At 36.9% G+C, this 27,169-nt stretch overlaps 2 protein-coding genes across 2 annotated transcripts; both read right to left on the bottom strand.

Moving 5' to 3' along the window:
• Positions 1–345: 345 nt before the first annotated feature.
• Positions 346–7,814, bottom strand: LOC128226228 (uncharacterized). The gene is made up of 9 exons (XM_052936117.1): positions 7,769–7,814; positions 3,614–3,824; positions 3,315–3,383; positions 2,633–3,070; positions 2,212–2,386; positions 1,587–1,748; positions 1,244–1,384; positions 790–1,051; positions 346–617 (listed from the first exon to the last, which is right to left on the bottom strand). Exons 1-9 carry the CDS (start codon positions 7,812–7,814, stop codon positions 346–348), a joined length of 1,776 nt encoding a protein of 591 aa, XP_052792077.1.
• A 6,139-nt stretch (positions 7,815–13,953) lies between these two features.
• Positions 13,954–20,363, bottom strand: LOC128226227 (uncharacterized). Its single transcript, XM_052936116.1, has 9 exons — positions 20,318–20,363; positions 17,331–17,541; positions 17,011–17,079; positions 16,247–16,687; positions 15,821–15,995; positions 15,201–15,362; positions 14,852–14,992; positions 14,406–14,667; positions 13,954–14,225 (listed from the first exon to the last, which is right to left on the bottom strand). Exons 1-9 carry the CDS (start codon positions 20,361–20,363, stop codon positions 13,954–13,956), a joined length of 1,779 nt encoding a protein of 592 aa, XP_052792076.1.
• Positions 20,364–27,169: the final 6,806 nt, after the last annotated feature.

The following is a 27,169-nucleotide window of genomic DNA, read 5'->3' as shown; positions in this document are numbered from 1 at the left end:
GATTAAACACTGTTATGTTGTGTTATGTTATTTGCTTTGCATCCAAATTTGGTAAACAGAGGAAAGGACAATATCGGTAAGTATTCAAATAATTTAATAAACATATAACAAGCAGAAAGGAAAGAGAGAATCTAGATACTCAGATGGAAAGGTATTAACATATAATTTCATCAAACTTATTTATGTATAATGCTAAATATACAATCCAGCTTAACAAATAAATAACAATACACAATAACACTATTTTGAATAAAGCACTCAAAGTGTGGCGAAATAACGAAAACATTCACCAATGCTGTCACTATCATGCATAATGCCAGAACAGTTTACATGTTCACAATTAATTCACACGGTGGTCTGCCGGAACTCAACATCCGGTTCAAAAAGCTCGGCGGCACGCGAACATAGTTCCTCATCAGAGTGCTGGGATTCGCCACTTCCGAACCCACTAGAAGAGGATGAGGAGGCTCGCTTCAGGATACGGGCGCCCATCCGTGGCACTCGATGCGATGAACCGTGTGTGGCTTGGCTGACATCAAGGACAGAGGAAGCGACGGACAGAAATGAACTGCTCACCATTTCAACGGACCGGGAGGCGGACACCACCGTTTGCAGACCTGAATGGAAAGAAATAAACTATCAAATTACTGCGTTTACAAAGTTTAACGCATATCAACAAGGTTCATTTTAAACGTTAAATGGTGTTCGTTGTATAACAAAATTGCTCCTCTAGTAAAGAAAGTGATGGGCTCAAAAAGTTGTTTCCTTGTGTTGAAGTAGCATCTTTACCATTAACAATTTCAGAGTAGACGCTGTGGTCGCTGGAGCCTGTTGACAGGGAGTCGCGGATAGCGGACATGAGCCGGCATACATCTGTCAGATGCTCCAGAGGCCGGTTAATGAACTCGCACAGCGACAGCGGCTGTCTGTGTGCCTCGTTGCGCCAAAGAAAGCGCAAAAAATCGGGATCCCTCTCTAGGGCGGAAAGAGAGCGAGCGGCATGCGGCAGACCGGAAGCGTACTGTGAGTAGGCCTGTAGGATCACTGGGAGCTGGAAAAGAAGAACAGTCATGCAAAATATTCCTTTTCGATGCAGGCTTTTGTCTTGTTGTATTAAATGGCATATCTTATCATTACTTGAGGGTTTTTTTGCTGGTTATTTTTACTTTTCCAAACAAAGTTATTTTCTTTCGTTTATATTCCTATGAAATAATGTCGTTTCTCATTTATGCCAGATACGTACCTTGAACCTGTAAATGACTCCGACGATTGTGGTGATGTCCGCGGGCTCGACAGATAGTGAGTCGTCGGGGTCGGCGGCGTCTTCCGTGTCGGGTAGGTTGGACAACATTTGATGAAACTGGTACTCCGACATGCTTACCAACTGGAAACATACATAAATACATGGGGTAAACCGATACGTTTTGCATTGCATAAAGGATAATAAAGCGATAATATATTAAATCTATATAAAAAGCTCGATCACAGGAGCTGCCAGCGCATTCTAGTGTCAAACATGTGCTTACAACTAGTATGTTGCGTCTTACCGGCACATGAACATGTAGAAAGCGTGAAACGAGGCTTACCTTCTCCACGTTCTGAAAAAGCGCGACGTGGTGCTCAGGCGCTAGGAGGCAGTGTCGAAGCGGGCGGGAATAACGCTGCATTCCTTCCGACATAGTCTCGACGAAACGCTCTTCCGCCACCAACAGCCTGTGTAGCGCCGCCTGCCGCCGCGTTTCCCCGTTCTGTAACACAACCTCTGATTAGATCAAATACATATTACAAACAGAAGTGGGACTTGGCAGACAGGCGACGCATTTCACTGATGTGTGTTTTTATGTTTGAGACTCCAATGATAACTCGTAAGTCTTTTTTTTATTTTTTATTTATTGCACCTTACATTACGGTGATACAGTGATAGTATAATATAAATTCAATAATCAAATGCACCTGTCTGCTTCAGATCAGTCTTGTCCAGATATGAACATATTTATCATTGCACTATTTTAAATTATATCACAAGGCAATACAGCCCTTATATCAATTGATGTAGCTCATTTTTAAAAAGGAACACTTGTTACGAAATGTCCTATGTCTTACATCTTCCAATGAGAACTAAAGTCTAATTTCTCGCGTGAGTGAGAGTCCAAAACACGCCCGAGAGCGCGACCTAAGATGGCGGAGAATCTTAAAAGGATTGTTGCTTACACTTCCTGTTCCCATGAGGACCGTGCGGTCATCACATATCGTCCACTCCTCCGAGGAGCCGTTTCCGGAGTCGGGAGTCCCGGAGACCGTGTGTAAGTGTGTGTACATGGGCGTGTGGGTTGCAGGGATATGAGTGAGCCGCTGTACCTCCAACAACAGGGTCTGCCCACCGCGCCTGCGAAAAGCATTTGTTAGTTTGGATGTGAAAATAAGGTAGAGAAATACATTTTTTAATTAAATAGATTTCTGTTCATTTTTTTTAATATGAAGTAATGTTTGTCTCCATGAATGTTTTTCTTTCGGTAAAATGTTTACTTGAGTACACTCGAACCTGTAGGTGAAGATAAAGATCATAGCAATATCATTCTTATATGTTTATGTTCTGTTTTTTTATAACTACTCCTACTTAGTATTTACTTACTTAATGCATCTCGCCACGCTTGCTGACGTGGAGCGGGAGACGTTCTGGCCGTTGACACGGACCACCAAGTCACCAGGCCGTATCCCCGCCTCCTCCGCCCGGGACGCACCGTCCACGCGACCAATGCGGACCGGACACGCATCCACCACGGAGAAACCGAACCCACCAAAAGGAGATCGCTGCACGGAAATCTGGAGACGTTCAGGGCCATTGACAACCTTATTGACTTCCGAGATCTCATCGACGCCGACACCAAAAGGCCCGGGGCGGGCGATGCGGCTCTGCATCACAGGAAAGCACGGGCGGTTTTCGCTGACCTTCAGATGCTTCTTGCAGCCGACGTCCTCGGCGAGGAGGTGATACCATCCGGAAACGGGTCGCTCGCCGCTCTTCAGATGCTTCAGTCCGAACGACATGCATCCAAACGACTCAATCGGCCTGAAGGAATATCAATATCAATATAAGGTACCCGAAAAGCTTAGTCAACCTTTCATTCGAACATATCAGTGTCTGTGATCTGAATATTTATAACAAATGTTGTAGAAACACATATTTATTGAATTATTTTACAACATGCTTATACATGTACATACTTTTTTATATTTCTAAACTATAAGATACATTGCATCTTTTAGATAATTCATTTATTATTTTATCAAATGCAGTGTTTCCAATCACATACCCCGAGTTTGACTTCTGGCCCCAAACGGTGGCTAGCAGCCTGCGCCCCTCGTCCTCTTCGCTCACTTCACTGAAACACAAGGTCATGGGCACGGTCAACACTGGTTGAATGTATTGTGGACATTGATGGCACAGACTTTTTATCGACGCTTTTGATACAGATTCGACGAATACAAAAACAGTTCAAAGCCAGCACGTATATGGTTGTTTTGTCGTTGCAGATATTTTAGTGAACAACCTCTTTCATTGTCGTGCATGTATCACCATAATTTATAGTATGCTTACGCATTTTTAACTTACAAGGAGAATTTCTCATCATAGGTGGGGCAGCTGGTCTTGGGCACGAGCTCGGTGTGGCAGCGCGTGGGGGTCTCGTGCGGCCGGTCGGGGATCAAGGAGATCATGACGAACGTATTCGGCTGTTTGTGGCATCCAGTAGTCAGGCGACGCCCTTGTACCACATGGACCGTGACCAGGCCGTGGTTCACGTACGCGGTGACCTTCAGCTGTCCTGGAAATTGGAGAATTGAGGCGCGTGTCAGTACAGTGGGATGCTTCAAAGTATAAATGAAACTCGCAATGTCGAACTGTGTTATCTCGATTGTCCCGTTATGTCGAACTTTATTTCGAATGCGTTACGTTTAGTTATACTTTTCTTTGTATTTCAGTTATATCGAATGCTCATAGCGACATGAACATGACGCATTCATTCGTGTTATTTTTCGTTTGTCACTTTTCGTCATTTTCTAAAATAGTGATTTGGCAGGGTCCTCTAAAAAACACATAAAACACTTAGTATTGCCTTCAGCTAAAAAAGGAATACATGTGCCTTTGTTTAAATGAATTTTGAAATTATATGCTTCTCCTTGGCCTAAACTATGATTGCTCAGACATAAACACGCTATTTAAAACATGTTTAGCCTTTTTTAGAAAAGGCGAATAAAACTTAAAAACAGCTTAATAAATTGTATAATTTGCTGTATATCCCCAGCCAAAATATTGCAGTGCAAAATGAAAAAACACCATACTCTGAACATACTGCAAGTCATATGTTGTTATGTAATATAGAAAATAATGTTATGAATATTGTGTGGACTCTGTCTCATAAAATCAAAATTACTGACCGCAGATTTAGTGGGAGTGATTCATAGCCCCTTAGCAACAAGGATATCGCAGCAAATAATGTCGAATATATAAGAACAGCATATCGTGAGATTTGACTAGATTGTTTCAAAAGTTGGGCATGGCTGAATTATATATATCATTATTAACATTGGTCCAATAAACATTTCGTATATCAAAATATTGCTCTTATCCGATATGGTTTCCTTTGCCCCTTTAAGCTAACTTACAATGTTTAATTAACTTTAAGGTTTTGATCGCTAGCGTTAAAGCGCTTTTTTCATTCAAAGCACAGCAAAATCATCAAGTCTTGAATCAATTTGACCATAATTTCTCAAAGATTGACTTTATATTAAAAAAATATTTACGCTTATAGAACCTGATTAAGCACTGCTGTGGGTTTCAGCCGAACAAGTGGCGTAAGACCACAGTTATCTGCCCCCCCCCCCCCCCCCCCGTTGACCAGACCACAGTTATCTGCCCCCCCCTCCCCGTTGGCCAAGATCCGGATGTGAATACAGAAGAAAGAGTGCTTGTGTTCAAGTATCAATATTTTATTCAAGTTGAATAAAAAAGAAGCAAGAAATGTTCTTTTGCAGAGAACTTGACTGAATTTGACACTTGCAGAAATTGATAGTTTTCAGTGTAAATATTGGAAAAATCATAGCTTGTGGAAGCCTGAAAATTAGTTGTTTGTAGCCGATTGACTCCTTGGCGGAAGAGTTATGTATTTGAACTCAATTTTGACAGTCGGGTCAATGGTCAACATGGTGTTTTCTTGTGATTATATTTGTCTTGAATTGTTCTAGAGATGCCATGTCCTTGTTTTTTAATTGGAATGTGTATAAAATCAAAAGCCAGGTTAGTGTCTATATGAAACATATAGTAAAAATAACTGTGGTCTTACGCCTGATATAGAGGAAGCTTTTGGAGGGGTGGCCTATTTTAAATTGTTATAAATTCTTAATTTATACAGCTATCTGGTTGAAATTTGGCCAGTTGACAGTGCTTAGCCATAAAATATTGGTGTTTGAGTATGGAATTTGAAAATCTTATATTACATAATATAAATTAATAATATATAATTTTCTTATATATATTTTGACATTTAACAACTACTTTTACTTTCAATTTAATGTTTGAAAATAGTTCCAAATGATGGTAACTAATGAATGAAAGCCTCACTTTCAATTCCAAAGTATAATGGAGGGATTTTTAAACATAGGAAGCAGACCCAGGAGGAACTGTTGAATAACAAGCCAGACAGCCCCCCCCCCCCCCAAGCTGCACAAAAACTTACTGCACATAGGATGCAGAATGATGTTTTATTTAGTGTGCATATGATTTTCAGCTTATGGACAAGAAAACATCTACTTCAACTATCACAGCAACACAATGAGATCCCAATTTTAAAGAAATAATGTCACCTTTCATTAAATCATTAATTCATTCTATCAATCATTCATATATATTCATTAATTCATACATTTATTCTGATATTCAGTTTATTCATGAAACATATAGTAAAAATAACTGTGGTCTTACGCCACTTGCTTGCAATATCCAATTGTCAAAACGTTCCAATTTAGTCAAAACGTCTTCATCTCAACTCAAAACGTCCCCAAACTATATAGGCTCCACTTATTATTTATTATATTTGTTATTAAGTTGATTTATTTATTATATTTGTTATTAAGTTGATTTCTATAGTTCCTGCTAGATAATATCGCCAGTCACAACAGTATTACCTCTTTCACACAATCTATCAATCCAACGTGAACTACTGATATTGTGGGTGGTAAAGGTTACACTTTTCTATTGTTACTGGTGGAACATGATTATAATGTGTGTGTATCATTGTCACCATGGAGAAGAACAAAATCATGTATACAATACAGAGATCATTACTGAATATAATATGATTATAATGCCAATGTATTAATTATTTTTCTTCTTTTTTTTCAATGTCATGAGAACAAGACGGAAGCGAGACAAATCTGCCCATAATTTACCAAATCGACTACACTATGACAAAAAACATTATAAATGATGGTCCGTAAGTTTCTGAAGATGGTCCGTAATGTCCCTAAATCTGGTCCGTAGTGTCCCTAAATCTGGTCCGTAGTGTCTGGTCCGTAATGTCCATGGTCCGTAGTGTCCGTGACCCTGACATACAAAGTGATCAGTCGTAATTATTTGACATAAAACCAGATTTTACATACATAGTATCTACTTGAATTGAAACATTCATTTTCCAATAAAAATCATGACAACTAACACGAGTTTATATTACTCTAACCTCCTTTATTTCCCTAAAAAATAAAGGTTGTAATACATTCACACGTTTTGTTCAAAGTTTATAAAATGCCATACTTGAGGTCATTACGGAAAATGATCTATAATTTTACATACAACTGGTAGAACATATATATGATTTTAATGTATGTATATTATTGTCACCATGGAGAAGAAAAAACATGTATTCAGTACATATATTATCAAATGAATCGATAAAAAAATAATTACTGAATATAATACAATTTTATGCTAATATATTAATTATATATTCTTTTTTTAAAATGTCATGCGATCAGTAGATGGAAGGGAGAAAAATCGGCCCGTACTTTGCCAAATCGACTACACTATGACATATATGGTCAACAGTTGAAATTATTTGACAGCTAACATCGAACCCGATTTTACATATCTACTTGAATTGAAACAATGATTTTCCAACACACGTGGTTTATATTGCTCAAACCTACTTACTTGTGATAAAAAATGAAGGTTTATTCACACGTTTTGTTCACACCCACATTTTGCCTTGCAATGGATGCATGGATCAAAGACAACTTTTCTTAATGGATCTCAATACTTTTAAGAATAAAACAACATATTTAAAACAAGTACTCACAAGTAAATAAGTACTTTAAAAAGTAATCAAAAGCCGACATGTCTACAGGATGGGACCCGATTTGGTAGAGGTCCGAAAAGTCTCATGTTTCAAGTAGAGGCCGGTTTAGAAGTATGTAAGAGTGACAATATCCATGCTACTATTCAACGAGTGTTTCAACATTATTGTACAGCCATGACAATTTGGTTACTTTTCAGGCATGACGATGTGGTGGCAAACACAGTCGATCCCAGTCATCAAATAAAGTTACCCTTGCGCCATAATTTACTAATTCTGGTAACTTAATATGCAACAACATATATACCAACATTCTTTATTCTTTTATGCACTTGCAGTATTATTTTACATCAGAGTATACAAGTAAAATATATATGAAACATGTCTTTCATATCAAAAACAGTATGAAAAGTTTAATTCACCTTTCATGAAGACACCCTTCTTCCTCGTGTGGGACACTGTTGTCATGGTTACTCAACAAACACAGCTCAAAATTACAATAAGTTCACAAGTTAACACTTTTGAGGAAATATCCACGTTTATGTTAGACACCACAATGTTACGTTTTTATTAATCCAACAGTTTTAAAGGTATCGCACAATCAAAGTAACGGTATAATTATTTCGTCAATTTGTTGGTATATATAGGTGCTGATTTTCTTTTAAGACTTCATTAAACGGCAATTAAAGTTGAGCATTGTTCTTGATTGGTTGATGAATTTCACAGGTTTATAATTAAAATTTGATTAGCCAGTCGGACATTGGGATTTACACACAATAGAATAGATGCTGTTTTGATTGGGCAGTCGGACATAGGGATTAACACACGATAGAATAGATGCTGTTTTGATTGGGCAGCAGTCCGTCACGTGATGTTTTACCCAACGGGTCATATATTGATGAGATTTTCAACCGTGGGACCTATGGGTGTGAAATATGGAGTGACCGGCGACACCAAGCATTTTACCCATCTAGGATGTCCCTTGTGTATTTGCTGCTGTCATTAATGGCTATGTTGTTTTTATAAGACACTGTCACAGTAGCCCCTTTGCAATCCGTATATTGTCAAGTGCCACAGTAGCCACAGATTATCCCTCATTGTACAAACATGATGTACACGGTTGCAATGTATCATAGTAATTTTCTTCTTTAGGAAATTTTGTTTTTATATCATGTTATGTTCCTGTGAAACAAGAATTGGGATTTAGAATTAAAACAAATGTTTGTAGAAGATAAAAATGAAAACCCTAAATTCTCGTACACATAATATACAACAGTTTCCTGGGACTTAAATATTACCAGATAATTCACGAAATACATTCCTATTTTACATATCTAGATACAATTCAAAACAATAGTGATATGTTTGTATTACATAAGGCCATCGGGCCAAAATACAAATAAATAATGTTCAAAGAGCGTTATATATTTTAAAGGGAAATATTGTTTGTTTATCCAAACAACTATATTTTACGGCTAATATACAAACGAGCTTAGTTCTATGTTTAAATTTAACGGTTTTTATTGAAAACAATGAATAAAACAAAAGTCTGGGACTGGGTCAATTCTATTTATTTTTACTTTATAAACCCTTTTCAATGACAATGCCATTATGCAATCATTGGGATGTGTTTTTTTTTTGTTAAATAGATATTATTTGTCATTGGTTTCCTACAATAAGCACCATTTATTGTTTATGCCCCTGGGTGTACAGGAACTACATGGCGCTCAAGTACCATATAAAACAATGGAGATTGTAATTCAGTCTAAAACAGGTTTCTTAAAACACTTGACAATGGTATGGGGTTTATTGGTCGCTTCATCAAGAGGACAACACTTTTGTATGTCTGTCCATTATATCTGTTGTATTACTGTCCATTATTCTATTAATGCAGTATTTCTATAACGAAACACGTAGATATTACGAACCATGTGAATATCATAATTAAACAGTGAACGCATGTTAATAGAAACAAAATTGCAACGTTTTCACATAAAATATAATTTTTTAGTATATGTACTGTTTTCGTTTACTTTTTTAAATCATTTGTATATGAAAAGAAATACGATCTTTCAAACAAATCAGCATTTGTTCAATGCGTGAAACTTATTATATCGTGTTTCGAATTCTGACCATAGACATTTTTTATGTAGCATTCTTTGAAACATATTCAATGAAATCTTCACAGCATTCTTAGACAATAAGATTCCCCGTCACTGATTATGTCGGTGTGAAGTGTGCAAAGCCTGATTACTTTTGATCCCGACACCTTCAAATGTAAGCATGCATCAGTTTGTCTTCGATTGAGAATCATTAACACCCATTTACCAAATCATAATTTTCACGTGGCAAACATTCAAATCATAAATGGAAAATAATTAATGATTGTCGATCCAGATCAAGTCAACACTCATATTTTTTCCGGCAGGAAAATATTGAATTAGACAATAAAAGACAATATAAAATCTCACGGATATTATCTTATATTTCCTAAAATTCATTGGAGCCTCTCCATCACATTATCTTTATCATAAACCTCAATATTTCCATGTTGTACAGGAAATTGTGTGAATAAACATATTGACTTGACTTGATATTAAAGACAACATTATAATGCAAACCTTAAATCTAATAATATATAATAACCACATACCTGTTGAATTTATATTAAAAATCTTAAACCATTGTTGGAAAATATCAAATACAACGAGAGAGTCACATACTATATAGTATATTTCAAGAGACATAATACACGATTCACTTTTGTGGGTAGATAATTCAGCATGTATTATCGGCAAAAGAAACCGTGCTCGTTTAGTAACTATCTTTCTACCAATGCTGCACGGGAGGAATATTTTTTTCTGAGATGGCAAGGGAGTGCTTGTTTATTTAGGTGAATGACTGTAAAATACTTTTTCTTGCAAATTTTGAGCTACGGAGTGATTTTTTCTCGACATGAATAGCCCCGCCTCCTTTTTCCTTTAAAGACACCCATCTGAAAATATGTAAACAAAACCGTTAGATTTTTGCCTTATAATACCTGGAAATACAGAATTAGAATTACGACGACCATTTGCTATCAAGTATTAATTTATTAGACTCCAAATGAACCTTAAAGTCCGCGAAGCTGTGTGGTAGTAGGTCATACTTTAAAAAGATCGATCATGATATTAATTCAGTTAATTGTTAATTTTCATGTTATGAAATTGCTACAGTTTTTTCACAATTCGTTTCCTACTAAATTACTGTTCATGAGCACCAGAACCTATTCATTGGCACCATAACGTTCAGAAAATCGAGCATAGTGCAGCAAGGATGACAAATAAAGTTCTAAATTTTGTAACGCGGCAACCTTTTGTCAGTAAAAAAAGCCACACACGTGTAAAGAAAATGCTTAAACCTAAGGTACGAGAACAATTCTCACGAAAATCCAGATTTTTACGTTGTCAACACTAACGTCTAGCAAGTTATGCATCTTCTAGACGATCAGATATTAAATTTTATTCAGAACTTTTACATTTAGAACAACTCATGGCCATTCCTATGTGAAACTACATTCTCCATTTTTTTTAATTTACTCGTATTAACCTCTGAAAATGAAAAATAAGAAACCATACTCACTGTTTACATCCATATTCCACTCATTGGCACTATAACGGAAGACGCGTTGGAGCATTTTCAACACATAACAAAATGATACGGCTCCATTGATTACCCGCCGTTTAATAGTTGTACTCAGTTTTAGACTACAGGTATTACTACGGTTCAACTTTTATTGGCAATGCCGACAATATCTAAGCCTTTCGCTATGAACAATATACATAGAATGAGGTGTACACAAATTGAAAACATTAACACCCCTTATAAACCCTTATTTACTTGATATATTTAAGTTGGACTCTTTGTTAGTCTTCTTGAAAGATGAAATATGTTACCGTATTCCCATGTCTCTGCACCTGTTTTTCTTACGAACAACATACCGGTCCGTTGCGAGCTCCGCACGGAATATTTGAAAACCATTTGTAGTGTATAAAATAACACCGTATCATATGCCAACAGCAACATTCACTTTTTTCACTTATTGTAACAGCAGCTAACTTATTGCTGTTGCAAATAATTGATAAAGAATAGAAATAAAATCGAAAACAGCGGCTCCCTCAGTAGACGCAGTCTTTTATCCAGCATGAGCGAATATTATCTGATATATTTAAAAAAAAACAACAGCAACATACTTTCAGGTTAATACCTCTGTAGTAATTTACACCGTTTAAGTTACCTTTTTAGGCGCAGAGACAATACTACCTCATGTCCAAATATAATAGTATAAACAATTAAAGCGCGATGCATATATTTAACAATTTGCATAACATAGGTACGTAGGGAGTATCTTTAAATCTTTTTTTTGTCCAATTATTGTGTGATTAACGTGTAACATATCGATAGTAATACGTTTATATTGGCCCGGAGTCTCCAAACTTGGTAGTCTGGTTGGTAATAACCAGCTGATGAGCCCTACTGCTTTGAGATCAATGTATCTTACGTCATGGCCATGGTGACCTCGAGCCTAAAACTCACTTATGATCTTTAACTGAAGGGAGCTAAGGCCCCAGTCTTGGTAGACAGGTTGGTAATGACCAGCAGATGGGGACTATTTATCTAGGGATCAGTGGGTCAAAGACCAAGGTCGTGATGACCTCAATCAGGATATCCGTTTTCGACCAAAAACTGAAGACGCTTACGCACAGAGACATCAAATGTTCTAATTGAATTCATTATAATGTTCCGACACCGAGCTGAAAACCTGTTTCCGATCGATAACAAATGAATGCTTAGGTCCAGTGACCTCAAACTTGGTAGACAGGTTCGTAATCTACAGCAAATAAACCTTATGTGTATTGAGGTCAGTGGATCAAAGGTCATTGTCGTGTTGACCTTGAGCTGGAAATCCGTTTCCAAAGCCAATGATTAGGCCAAGAGACGAGATGATATTCATTCCAGTTTGCAGTACATTGTCATCAATATTTCCAAGCATTAGAATTTAGATGGGTCATCATGAAATTCATACACACTTTTCGTGTTGCTAGTTTCAACAATGATATGTTACTATCATATCTGACAGTTTTTATATACGTTTTAATTCCAGGTAAAAGTATGTGCGGTCATTGGTTTGTTATGAAAGAGGACACACACACAGAAGTGATTTGTAGTCCGAAACGGTGCATTTTGGGCGTATTTATTACTTCTCCTATATTGAAATATCAAGTTGACTAGGACGACCCCCCCCCGCCCCCTACCCGAATCCGCGAGTGCACAGTTATTGAACAGGAATGATGTGCGAAGTAATGTTGCTCCAGATTATATTCTAATTATAACGTATATGTAATTATGTATTTAAGGAAACCAAAAATACTGAATGAAAGCTCCTTTTTCATCTGAGTATACATGCTTACACGAAACCATCATAACATTCAAGATCAAAGAACATTTGACATATGTTGACCTGAGAGTGGTGCCTTGAACAAATGTGTTCGTTTAATACTTTTTTTCTATACCGAACGCTGGTAAATAGTATGATATTTTTTAAAAGATGACAAAAGGGAACAACTGAATGGAAATAATCTGCAGCAAACATCTCATTGAAAATGAAAATCACTTGCTCTAGGTTTGTCCAAAAGACCCCCCCCCCCCCCCAAATATTTTGCAATTGGCGAAAGAAACTAAAGGGTATAACGTTTACTACTGTTACACTTTTATGTTTTTAGATTTTGCTCAACGACAATATGTTATAAGGCTATGAATATGTTAACCTTTAATACCGATTAAACACTGTTATGTTGTGTTATGTTATTTGCTTTGCATCCAAATTTGGTAAACAGAGGAAAGGACAATATCGGTAAGTATTCAAATAATTTAATAAACATATAACAAGCAGAAAGGAAAGAGAGAATCTAGATACTCAGATGGAAAGGTATTAACATATAATTTCATCAAACTTATTTATGTATAATGCTAAATATACAATCCAGCTTAACAAATAAATAACAATACCACGGACCTATAAACCATGGATTGGCAACTGCCCCATATCGGTGAAACGATAAGAAATAATAATTTACCCACAATCCTTAGCGCGCGCTCGGCAAATATCGAAAAATTCCGCCGAATCTACGATCGGTGATTAACGGCGATCTTCGGTTACTTCCGCCAACTCTGCTAATAATGCCTAGTTCGTTATAGATTTAATCATAATTAATAACTGTGATTTTAATCAGATTCAATTCGACTATTATCAACTCAAATGAAAGTACCACGCATTTGAGTCAATTTAATTAATGTTTTCCTACATGTATATATTCGGCCGATGTCGGGCGTCTCGAAAATGACCACACGGTAAGATCTCGGAATGAAATCCCGCTGCACGCGTGAGTTTGAGATTATCGCATTAACACAGATGAGAGTTGCCAATCCATGGTTTATAGGTCCATGACAATACACAATAACACTATTTTGAATAAAGCACTCAAAGTGTGGCGAAATAACGAAAACATTCACCAATGCTGTCACTATCATGCATAATGCCAGAACAGTTTACATGTTCACAATTAATTCACACGGTGGTCTGCCGGAACTCAACATCCGGTTCAAAAAGCTCGGCGGCACGCGAACATAGTTCCTCATCAGAGTGCTGGGATTCGCCACTTCCGAACCCACTAGAAGAGGATGAGGAGGCTCGCTTCAGGATACGGGCGCCCATCCGTGGCACTCGATGCGATGAACCGTGTGTGGCTTGGCTGACATCAAGGACAGAGCAAGCGACGGACAGAAATGAACTGCTCACCATTTCAACGGACCGGGAGGCGGACACCACCGTTTGCAGACCTGAATGGAAAGAAATAAACTATCAAATTACTGCGTTTACCAACGCATATCAACAAGGTTCATTTTAAACGTTAAATAATGTTCGTTATATAACAAATTGCTCCTCTAGTAAAGAAAGTGATGGGCTTTAAACTCAAAACGTTGTTTCCTTACAGAGCAAGTGTTAAGTAACATCCTTACCATTAACAATTTTAGAGTAGACGCTGTGGTCGCTGGAGCCTGTTGACAGAGAGTCGCGGATAGCGGACACGAGCCGGCAAACATCTGCCAGATGCTCCAGAGGCCGATTAATGAACTCGCACAGCGACAGCGGCTGTCTGTGTGCCTCGTTGCGCCAAAGAAAGCGCAAAAAATCGGGATCCCTCTCTAGGTCGGCAAGAGAGCGAGCGGCATGCGGCAAACCGGAAGCGTACTGTGAGTAGGCCTGTAGGATCACTGGGAGCTGGAAAAGATGAACAGTCATGCAAAATATTCCTTTTCGATGTAGACTTTTCTCTTGTTGTATTACATGGCATACCTTATCATTATTTAAGGGTTTTTTTGCTGATTATTTTTACTTGAAGTTATTTCGTTTCGTTTATATTCCTATGAAATGATGTCGTTTCTCATTTATGTCAGGTACGTACCTTGAACTTGTAAATGACGCCGACGATTGTGGTAATGTCCGCGGGCTCGACAGATAGTGAGTCGTCGGGGTCGGCGGCGTCTTCCGTATCGGGTAGGTTGGACAACATCTGGTGAACCTGGTACTCCGACATGCTTACCAACTGGAAACAGACATAAATACATGGGGTAAAACGATAAGTTTTGCATTACATAAAAGATAATAAAGATATAATATATTAAATCTATATAAAAAGCTCGATCACAGGAACTTCCAGCGCATTTGCATTCTAGTGTCAAACATGTGCTTACAACTAGTATGTTGCGTCTTACCGGCACATGAACATGTAGAAAGCGTGAAACGAGGCTTACCTTCTCCACGTTCTGAAAAAGCGTGACATGGTGCTCAGGCGCTAGGAGGCAGTGACGAAGCGGGCGGGAATAACGCTGCATTCCTTCCGACATAGTCTCGACGAAACGCTCTTCCGCCACCAACAGCCTGTGTAGCGCCGCCTGCCGCCGCGTTTCTCCGTTCTGTAACACAACCTCTGATTAGATCAAATAAATATTACAAACAGAATTGAGACTTGGCAGACAGGCGACGCATTTCACTGATGTGTGTTTGTATGTTTGAGGATCCAATGATAACTCGTAAGTCATTTTTCACAGTTTATTGCACTTAACATTACGGTGATACAGTGATAGTATAATATAAATTCAATAATTAAATGCACCTGTCTGCTTCAGTTCAGTCTTGTTCAGATATGAACATATTTATCATTGCACTATTTTAAATTATATCACAAGGCAATGCAGCCCTTATATCAATTGATGTAGCTCATTTTAAAAAAGGAACACTTGTTACGAAATGTCCTATGTCTTACATCTTCCAATGAGAACTAAAGTCTAATTTCTCGCGTGAGTGAGAGTCCAAAACACGCCCGAGTGCGCGACCTAAGATGGCGGAGAATCTTAAAAGGATTGTTGCTTACACTTCCTGTTCCCATGAGGACCGTGCGGTCATCACATATCGTCCACTCCTCCGAGGAGCCGTTTCCGGGGTCGGGAGTCCCGGAGACCGTGTGTAAGTGTGTGTACATGGGCGTGTGGGTTGCAGGGATATGAGTGAGCCGCTGAACCTCCAACAACAGGGTCTGCCCACCGCGCCTGCAAAAAGCATTTGTTAGTTTGGATGTGAAAATAAGGTAGAGAAATACATTTTTTAATTAAATAGATTTCTGTTCATTTTTTTTAATATGAAGTAATGTTTGTCTCCATGAATGTTTTTCTTTCGGTAAAATGTTTACTTAAATGAGTACACTCGAACCTGTAGGTGAAGATAAAGATCATAGCAATATCATTCTAGTATGCTTATGTTCTGTTTTTTTTATAACTACTCCTACTTAGTATTTACTTACTTAATGCATCTCGCCACGCTTGCTGACGTAGAGCGGGAGACGTTCTGGCCGTTGACACGGACCACCAAGTCACCAGGCCGTATCCCCGCCTCCTCCGCCCGGGACGCACCGTCCACGCGACCAATGCGGACCGGACACGCATCCACCACGGAGAAACCGAACCCACCAAAAGGATTTGATCGCTGCACGGAAATCTGGAGACGTTCAGGGCCATTGACAACCTTGTTGACTTCCGAGATCTCATCGACGCCGACACCAACAGGCCCGGGGCGGGCGATTCGGCTCTGCATCACAGGAAAGCACGGGCGGTTTTCGCTGACCTTCAGATGCTTCTTGCAGCCGACGTCCTCGGCGAGGAGGTGATACCAGCCGGAAACGGGTCGCTCGCCGCTCTTCAGATGCTTCAGTCCGAACGACATGCATCCAAACGACTCAATCGGCCTGAAGGAATATCAATATAATTATTAGGTACCCGAAAAGCTTAGTCAACCTTTCATTCGAACATATCAGTGTCTGTGATCTGAAATGTGCTTGTAGGGTGTAATTTTCTTATCTAATGCGCATGGAACAAAGAATATTCTGCATGTTTTGATCGAAATCCATCAACAAATATTTATAACAAATGTTGTAGAAACACATATGTATTGAATTATTTTACAACAGGCTTATACATACTTTTTTATATTTCTAAACTATAAGATACATTGCATCTTTTAGATAATTCATTTATTATTTTATCAAATGCAGTGTTTCCAATCACATACCCCGAGTTTGACTTCTGGCCCCAAACGGCGGCTAGCAGCCTGCGTCCCTCGTCCTCCTCGCTTACTTCACTGAAACACAAGGTCACGGACACGGTCAACACAGGTTGAATGTATTGTGGACATGGATATCTAGGTTTATTCAATTGATGGCACAGACTTTTTATCGACGCTTTTGATACAGATTCGACAAATACAAAAACAGTTCAAAGCCAGCACGTATATAGGTGTTTTGTCGTTGCAGACATTTTAGTGAACAACCTCTTTTATTGTTGTGCATGTATCACCATAATTTATAGTATGCTTACGCATTTTTAACTTACAAGGAGAATTTCTCATCATAGGTGGGGCAGCTGGTCTTGGGCACGAGCTCGGTGTGGCAGCGCGTGGGGATCTCGTGCGGCCGGTCGGGGATCAAGGAGATCATGACGAACGTATTCGGCTGTTTTTGGCCTCCTGTAGTCAGGCGACGCCCTTGTACCACATGGACCGTGACCAGGCCGTGGTTCACGTACGCGGTGACCTTCAGCTGTCCTGGAAATTGGAGAATTGAGGCGCGTGTCAGTACAGTGGGATGATTCAAAGTACAAATGAAACTCGCAATGTCGAACTGCGTTATCTCGATTGTCCCGTTATGTCGAACTTTTTTTCGAATGTGTTACGTTTAGTTATACTTTTCTTTGTATTTCAGTTATATCGAATGCTCATAGCGACATGAACATGACGCATTCAGTCGTGTTGTTTGTCGTTTGTCACTTTTCGTCATTTTCTAAAATAGTGATTTGGCAGGGTCCTCTAAAAAACACATAAAACACTTATTATTGCCTTCAGCTAAAAAAGGAATACATGTGCCTTTGTTTAAATGAATTTTGAAATTATATGCTTCTCAGACTTGGCCTAAACTATGATTGCTCAGACATAAACACGATATTTAAAACATATTCAGCCTTTTTTAGAAAAGGCGAATAAAATTTAAAAACAGCTTAATAAATTGTATAATTTGCTGTATATCCCCAGCCAAAATCTTGCAGTGCAAAATGAAATCACGTCATAAATGAACTCGTGTAGATTAAAAAAAATACCATACTCTGAACATACTGCAAGTCATATGTTGTTATGTAATATAGAAAATAATGTTATGAATATTGTGTGGTCTCTGTCTCATAAAATCAAAATTACTGACCGCAGATTTAGTGGGAGTGATTCATAGCCCCTTAGCAACAAGGATATCGCAGCAAATAATGTCGAATATGTAAGAACAGCATATCGTGAGATTTGACTAGATTGTTTCAAAAGTTGGGCATGGCTGAATAATGGAAAATATATATATCATTATTAACATTGGTCCAATAAACATTTCGTATATCAAAATATTGCTCTTATCCGATATGGTTTCCTTTGCCCCTTTAAGCTAACTTACAATGTTTAATTAACTTTAAGGTTTTGATCGCTAGCGTTAAAGCGCTTTTTTTTCATTCAAAGCACAGTTCTTGAATCAATTTGACCATAATTTCTCAAAGATTGACTTTATATTAAAAAAATATTTACGCTTTTAGAACCTGATTAAGCACTGCTGTGGGTTTCAGCCGAACAAGTGGCTCAAGACCACAGTTATCTGCCCACCGTTGACCAAAAAAGAGTGCTTGTGTTCAAGTATCAATATTTTATTAAAATTGAATGAAAAAGAAGCAAGAAATGTTCTTTTTGCAGAGAACTTGACTGAATTTGACACTCTATTGCAGAAATTGATAGTTTTCAGTGTAAATATTGGAAAGATCGTAGCTTGTGGAAGTCTGAAAATTAGTTGTTTGTAGCCGATTGACTCCTTGGCGGACGAGTTTGAACTTGTATTTGAACTCAATTTTGACAGACGGGTCAATGGTCAACATGGTGTATTCTTGTGATTATATTTTGTGTCTTGAATTGTTCTTGAGATGCCATATCCTTGTTTTTCAATTGGGATGTGTATAAAGTCAAAAGCCAGGTTAGTGTCTATATGAAACATATAGTAAAAATAACTGTGGTCTCACGCCAAGTGCTTGCAATGTCCAATTGTCAAAACGTCCCAATTTGGTCAAGACGTCCTCATCTCAACTCAAAACGTCCCCAAACTATATAGGCTCCACTTATTATTTATTATATTTGTTATTAAGTTGATTTATTTATTATATTTGTTATTAAGTTGATTTCTATAGTTCCTGCTAGATAATATCGCCAGTCACAACAGTATTACCTCTTTCACACAATCTATCAATCCAACGTGAACTACTGATATTGTGGGTGGTAAAGGTTACACTTTTCTATTGTTACTGGTGGAACATGATTATAATGTGTGTGTATCATTGTCACCATGGAGAAGAACAAAATAATGTATACAATACAGAGATCATTACTGAATATAATATGATTATAATGCCAATGTATTAATTATTTTTCTTCTTTTTTTTCAATGCCATGAAAACAAGACGGAAGCGAGACAAATCTGCCCTTAACTTACCAAATCGACTACACTATGACATACAAAGTAATCAGTCGTAATTATTTGACATAAAACCAGATTTTACATACTAGTATCTACTTGAATTGAAACATTCATTTTCCAATAAAAATCATGACAACTAACACGAGTTTATATTCCTCTAACCTTCTTTATTTCCCTAAAAACATTAAAAAATTAAAGGTTGTAATACATTCACACGTTTTGTTCACACCCACATTTTGCGTGGCAAGGGATGCATTGATCAAAGACAACTTTTCTTTATTGATCTTCATATTGTTTAAGAAAAGTTTTAAGAACAAAAAACAAATATTCTTAAACATTTTACATGTAACGAAATGTTATACATATATTTTTATTGGTATTATATTTATATTCTATAAAAACATGACCAACCCAATTAAAGCAGATAAAAGATACCATTGCGTCATAGCTTGCTATATATGTATTTTAATTGAAAATGAACACACTCTGATGTTTTCATAAGTATTTAATTTACATTTTACTATTTCGTCTTCTATGCATGCACTTACGGGTATCATATTTTTACATCAGAGTATACATGTTAGATATATATATATGAAAGTAGTTATGAAACTTTTCCTCACTGCTAAAGTTAACATAATAATTATTTTGTATTCAATTTACAAACTTTTTGCCTTCATTACATTCTATTTTATAATATTGTTTCGAAGTTTATATACGTGACATGTTTATATATATAACTATATGTATTACGACGATGTACTATTGTATAAGTCGAATAAACTGTCTGTACTGTTCTATGAAACATGTATAAAAAGTTTAATTTACCTTTCATGAAGACACCCTTCTTCCTCGTGTGGGACACTGTTGTCATGGCTACTCAACAAACACAGCTCAAAATAAGTCCGTTAGTTAACACTTATGAAGAAATATCTAGGTTATGTTAGACACTACAATGCTATAAGTCCGACAATGTAAATGAATACGTGTTTTTAATCCAGCAGTTTATGAGGTAATCGCACAATCAAAGTAACGGTTTTCGTCAAGTTGTTGGTATATATAGGTGCTGATTTTCTATTAAGACTTCATTAAACGGCAATTAAAGTTGAGCATTGTTCTTGATTGGTTGATGATTTTCACAGGTTTATAATTAAAATTTGATTAGCCAGTCGGACATAGGAATTAACACACAATAGTACAGATGCTGTTTTTATTGGACAATTGTCTGCCACATGATGTTTTGCTCAACGGGTCATGAATATTGATGAGATTTTCAACCGTGGGACCTATGGGTGTGAAATATGGGATCACCGGCGACACCAAACATTTTACCCATCTAGGATGTCCCTTGTGTATCTGCTGCTGTCATTAATGGCTATGTTGTTTTTACAAGACACTGTCACAGTAGCCCACTTTTTAATCTGTATATTGTCAAGTGCCACCGAATATCCCTCATTGTACAAACTTGATGTACACTTTTGCAATGTATCATACTAATTTTCTTCTATCGGATTTTTTGTTTTTCTCATCATGTTATGTTCCTGTTAAACAAAACCTTGGATTTAGAATAATAACAAATGTATGGAAAATATATACATGCATACCCCAAATTGTCAAACACATAATCTACAACACTATCCTGGGACTAAAACGATACTAGATTATACACAACATACATTCCTATTTGACATATCTAGATCAAATTCAATACAATAGTGATTAATTTGTAATACATAAGATCAACGGTCCAAAATACAAACCTAGAATGTTCAAGGAGTGAGGCATATTTAAGAGGGAAATAGTGAATGTTTATACTATTTTATCAAACAACTATAAAGTACCGCTAATATTCAAGCGAACTTTAGTTCTTAATGTTTAAATCAGACGGTTTTTATTGAATACGGGACTGTGCCAATTTAATTATTTATTTTTACTTTATTAACCCTTTTCAATGACAAAGTAATAATTGAGATTTTTTTTTAATATAATTTGTTTTTGGTTTCCGTTTACCATACTACAATAAGCACCATTTATGGTTAATGCCCCTCTGTGTACATGATCTACATGGTAGGGGTTCAAGTACAGCCTAAAAGCCCATGTGCTCAAGTACCATATAAACAATGGAGATTCTAAATACAGTCTAAAACAGGCTTGTCAAAACACTTGACAACGGTATGGGGTTTATTAGTCGCTCTTTCTAGAGGACAACACCTTTGTATTAATCTCCATTTTGTCTAGTTTATTAATCCAGTATTTTCGAAAAACGTGGATTTTACGAGCCATATAACCATTAAAACAGTGAACGCATGTTAATAGAATCACAATTGCAACGTTTTCACATAAAACAGATACATTTTCTAGTATATATGCCGTCTTTACTTAATATTTAAAAAAAACAATCGTATATGAAAATAATTACGATCATTTAAACAAATAAGCATTTGTTCAATGCGTGAAACTTATTATATCAGGTTTCGAATTCTGATCATAAATATTTTTATATAGCATTCTTTGAAATATATTTAAAATAATCTTTGAAGCATTCTTAGACAATAAGATTCACCGCCACTGATTATGTCGGTGTGAAGTGTGCAAAGCCTGATTACTTTTGATCCCGACACCTTCAAATGTACGCATGCATCAGTTTGTCTTCAATTGAGAATCATTAACACCCATTTACCTAATCATAATTTTCACGTGGCAAACATTCAAATCATAAACAGAAAGTAATTAATGAATGTCGATCCAGATCAAGTCAACACTCATATTTTTTCAATTATACTTCCAGCAGGAAAATATTGAATTAGATAATAAAAGACAATGTAAAAGCTCACGGATTTTATCTTATCATATTTTTTATATTTCCTAAAAGTCAATGGGGTCTTTACACTACATTGTCTTTATCATAAACTATGATATATTTCAATGTTGTACAAGAAATCGAGTGAATAAACATATCGACTTGACTTGATATTATAGACAACATTATAATGCAAACCTTTTACCTTATATATATCATAACTACACACCTGTTGAAGTTATGTTTAAAATCTTTTCCAGCGGTCGGAAGATATTAAATACAATGAGAGAGTCACTTACTATTTAGTATATTTCAAGAGACATAATAGTTGTTCTCAGTATAAAACTATAGGTATTACTCATATAGTGTTTGTGTTTTTGAAGAATTTGAAACCGTAAATATATTCCATGTATTCAATGAACTGTAAATATTGTATTAAATACGTATATCATAGTACAACTAAGGACAACCACGCATAACATAGAATTACCTATAGATAGTGATATAGTATGACGTAGCGATGTGCACAGATGAAGAATGTATACAACGTCGGCACGGATTAAAGTAGAAACAGGTATTTTCCCTCTGCTTGCCGAATCGTTCTTACCCGATGGCGATGGTAAACGACCTTAACATCCCTCATAAATCCCATTATTTTAAGATTATACTTCAGATATTTGTTATCTTTTAGAAAGATGAAATATGTTAGCGAATTCCCATGTCTCTGCATCTATTTTTCTTATGAACATCATACCGACCCGACGAGTCGATGTTCATTCCATTTTGCAGTACATTTTCATATCCATATTTTGCTCTCTTTTTTAAAAAAAAAAACCGTTGCAGATCAGTATTTCATAGAATAAGTCTTTCATAGGCTTTTCTTTTCATACATACTTTTCATGCTGCAAGTTTCACCAAAAAAAGTGTTACCATCATATTTTACATATTTTAGATACGTTTTAAATCCAGGTATAAGTATGTGCGGTCATTCGTTTGTTAAGAAAGATGACGCACACTGACGTAATAAAAACGAAGTCCATCTCAGTCGTAAAATAAAGCAACCGTTTTTCATATTCTTCTATATAAAGAAGTTTACACAAAGCCTATAAAATAAAAATGCAATAAATTGTTGCCAAACGCGACGAATTTACAGTTTAACGCAAGAAGGATGACAAATGGCACGAACTACCAAAAAGATCTCAATGCCATTTAACATTGGAACAAACTATGTTGCAAGGTGAGAAACAAAAAAGGTCAGGTCAAAAAGTGTTTGTGCGATCTTTTCGCAATAGCGTATGTATTAGGTCTTTTTTGTACACAGCAGGGGCGAGTCAAGGATTCGACGTTAGAGGAGGTGTTATTTAGAGGCGTACCCTTTTGACTTGCGCCCCCTCCCTTAGAAACGAAAATTATTTGGTTTTTCGTGTTGACAGGTGTGTTAGGGGATCTTCCCTGAAGATCATTTTAACAATTTGTAGTCCGAAGTGGTGCTCTTTGGGCGTATTTTATTACTTTTCTTTTGGAAATATAAAGTAAACTTGGACGATTTTCGGGGAGGGGGTGCGCCCCCGATCCTGAATCCGAAAATGCACAGTAATATTGAAAAAAAAACATTGATGTGCGTTGCAAACTTTATATTTAAGGAAACCAATGCCAATGAACGAAAGCACGTGCAGTGTTACTTTCTTCTTCTATCATCTGAGTTTACATGCTTACACGAAACCCTCATAACATGTAAGATCAAAGAGCATTTGACATTAGTTGACCTGAGAGTGGTTCCTATATGTGCTCGTTCAATACTTTTTTCTAAATCGAATGCTGATAAATAGTATGACATAAATACAAACGAACGAAAATAATCTGCAGCATACATCTATTTGAAATGAAAATCACTTCCTCCTGGTTTGTCCAAAATCTTCTTCGTTTAAAGACCCCCCTCCCCCAATAAAAAGGTTTTGCAATTGCCGAACGGAACTAAAGTGTATAACACTGTTGTATTCTAGTATATACATGTACACTACTGTTATACTTTGCTGTTTAACATTTTGCTCAACGACATATATATTGTAAGTTATATGTCTATGCATATGGTAACCTTTAATGCCGACTAAACACTGTTATGTTGTGTTATGTTATTTGCTATGCATCCAACAAATGGTATTGAGAGGAAAGGACAATATCGGTAAGTATTCAAATAATTTAATAAACATAATGTCCAAGCAGAAAGGACAGATAGAAATTTAGATACACATATGGAAAGGCATTAACAGATAATTTCATCAAACTTATTTATGTATAATGCTAAATATACAATCCAGCTTAACAAATATATACCAATCCAAATAAAAATATTTTGAACACAGCACTCAAAATGTGACGAAAACATTCACCAATGCTGACACTGTCATGCATAATGCCAGAACAGTTTACATGTTCACAATATAAGATCACACAGTGGTCTGCCGGAACTCCACTTCCGGTTCGAAGAGCTCGGCGGCACGCGAACATCGCTCCTCATCAGAGTGCATGGACGGACATTGGAATTAACACACAATAAAAGAGATGCACTTCTCAGATTGGACGAAGGGCCAGGAATATTGATAAATTTGGCGACCGTGGGAATTACCGTATATGGATTTCAAATATTGGGTGGCCGGCATTTTACCCTGTCTAGGATGACCCTTGTGTATTTGCTGCTGCCAATGTAGGCTATGATGTTTGTAAAAGACCCTGTCACAGTAGCCCAGTTTGCAAATCTGTATATTGTCAAGTGTCACAGTAGCAGCCGACTATCCCCCACTGTATAAACATAACAATTGTTGCAATGTGTCATCATATTTCTCGTTTCTTATACATATACGTGTAATGTAAAACAAGATTTACACGTAAATGTTTTTTTAAGATACAATGCAATATCAAATTTACAACTGTAGTCAAGACTAGAGAAATGAAACCACATCCAAAAGTCAGAGCTGTGGGACCACTCTAGATGTCATTCATCGGAGGTTTCGCGGCATTTTGGGTAAAACATTACTCCTTTGGCGAAAATCCCATCAACCGATGGGGGTAAAACCCCCCCTTTGGCTTCAAAATTCTGTTAAAGTCACACTTGGGGATGTGACGGGGTCAGGCCATAATGCAGCCATTATAGGGCGCGGGCAGACCCTTTTAAACTCGACAAGATAAAATGTTCATACGCTCAATCTACAATAGTTTCATGAGACTGATAAAAACTATGATACTTTACGACATTCATTTCTATTTGCTCTTATTGACATATTTAAAGATAGATATTATATGCTAAAACCAGGCTATCAAACAATAATGATGTACGGCTTAATAAAAATTTACATTTAGGTCACAATTATGTTTTCATTTATTATAAAAGATCCAAAAAAGAGCAAAATGAAAAAAAATCCGAGCCAATATATCACGCTCAATTATTTATCTCTATCACTAAAAATATCAAATCAAAACCAATGTATTTTTTATGAAACAGGGATAATTTGTCGTTGATTCATGTCTACCATAAGCACCACTTGTGGCTAATTCCCGTGTGTGTATAGGAACAACATGTCAGCTGGTTCCAGTATTGTCCAAAAGCTCATGCTCAAGTACCATTCAATACAACGGAGATTCGCAGTACAGCCTAGAACAGGCTTATCAGAACCACTTGACAACGGTATCGGGTTGACTGATGGGGAACACTTCCGTTTCTCTGTCTGTGATATTACTGTAAAAAATGTATGTTCTATTAAAGAAAAAAATCTTTATTATGTACGATATTTCAAAGTTGATATTGACTTTTGTATTTTAATTAAAAAAGTGAACGCATTTAATTGAACAAAAACTGGTACGAAATTTACATAGAAAGGGTTTGATTGTTTTCCTCCTAAATGTTTGTTATATGGTTACACGTGAATTTCAGAAGAAATTGGAAACCAAGACAATTTCTTAATGATATTTACTGGTATACTAACTATATATGGATGTGAAGAGACCTCTTGAGCATTATTTTGTGTGTGCTCTCTTTAGGTGTTCAAGTCATTCCATTATGATGGACATGAACATAGACCGTGAATCTAGATTTTGCCTTTCTTGTTTGTCTAAATTCGTGTATGTAATTAAGGACAAATGTTGCATGTTAACGCTTTAGCCTTTGTATTCAGATTTGCGAAATGGTAATTTCAAATCTACTTAGATTGCGGAAATCTCTATGGATGTAATATTCTACAGCATTATTTCATTATACTGAAAATACAGTATTGTGCTGATCTGCAACGCAATAAACATCATTGAGTTGAGTTAAAAATCATCATACTTTAAAATGTATTCAGAGAAATCTTCAAAGCATTCTTAGTCATTTAATTCACTCATCGCATGTTTCGTTGGTGTGAATTGTTCAAAGCCTTACTGCTATTGATACCGACCGCTTCAAATGCACGAGTACAGCTGTTTGCCTTACATTGGAAATCATTAGCACCCGTTTACCTAGCTAATCATCATTTATGCGTGGCAAACTTTTTAATCATGAACAAAACATAATTATTTTATGTAGATTCATTTTTCGCTCGTCGGCGCTAGGCTTTAAATTCTATCAACTTTCAGGTCTAGTGGTAACACACATGACTATCAATCCAGGGGTCGCAGGTTCGATTCCCCGTCGCCTCACTAAAATACTAATCGTCTTCCGCGAGGGACGTTAAATGGGGGTCCTGTGTGGCAGTGCTATACACTGGTGCACGTTAAAGAACCAGGGAAGCTCTAACCAGGGTTACATTCTGTCTGCACTATGCTCCAACAACCTAACATCTTAACGGAGCACTCGCCGAATGGGCGAGGCCCGAGTGCGAGTATTAATAAGCTTACACACCACCGCA

Source organism: Mya arenaria, chromosome 3 (assembly GCF_026914265.1).
Source record: "Mya arenaria isolate MELC-2E11 chromosome 3, ASM2691426v1".
NCBI lineage: Eukaryota > Metazoa > Mollusca > Bivalvia > Myida > Myidae > Mya > Mya arenaria.
This window is presented reverse-complemented; position numbering and strand designations above follow the sequence as displayed.

What these genes read in the sequence shown, in the direction of transcription:
- LOC128226228 (XM_052936117.1), bottom strand. Translation starts at nt 7,814, where the DNA reads ATGACAACAGTGTCCCACACGAGGAAGAAGGGTGTCTTCATGAAAG. An exon ending in GAAGGGTGTCTTCATGAAAG is followed by an intron (nt 3,825 to 7,768) that starts GTGAATTAAACT and finishes TCCAATTTCCAG; the next exon opens with GACAGCTGAAGGTCACCGCG. An exon ending in CTACTCTGAAATTGTTAATG is followed by an intron (nt 618 to 789) that starts GTAAAGATGCTA and finishes CTTTCCATTCAG; the next exon opens with GTCTGCAAACGGTGGTGTCC.
- LOC128226227 (XM_052936116.1), bottom strand. Translation starts at nt 20,363, where the DNA reads ATGACAACAGTGTCCCACACGAGGAAGAAGGGTGTCTTCATGAAAG. An exon ending in TCCTCATGGGAACAGGAAGT is followed by an intron (nt 15,363 to 15,820) that starts GTAAGCAACAAT and finishes GTTGTGTTACAG; the next exon opens with AACGGAGAAACGCGGCGGCA. An exon ending in CTACTCTAAAATTGTTAATG is followed by an intron (nt 14,226 to 14,405) that starts GTAAGGATGTTA and finishes CTTTCCATTCAG; the next exon opens with GTCTGCAAACGGTGGTGTCC.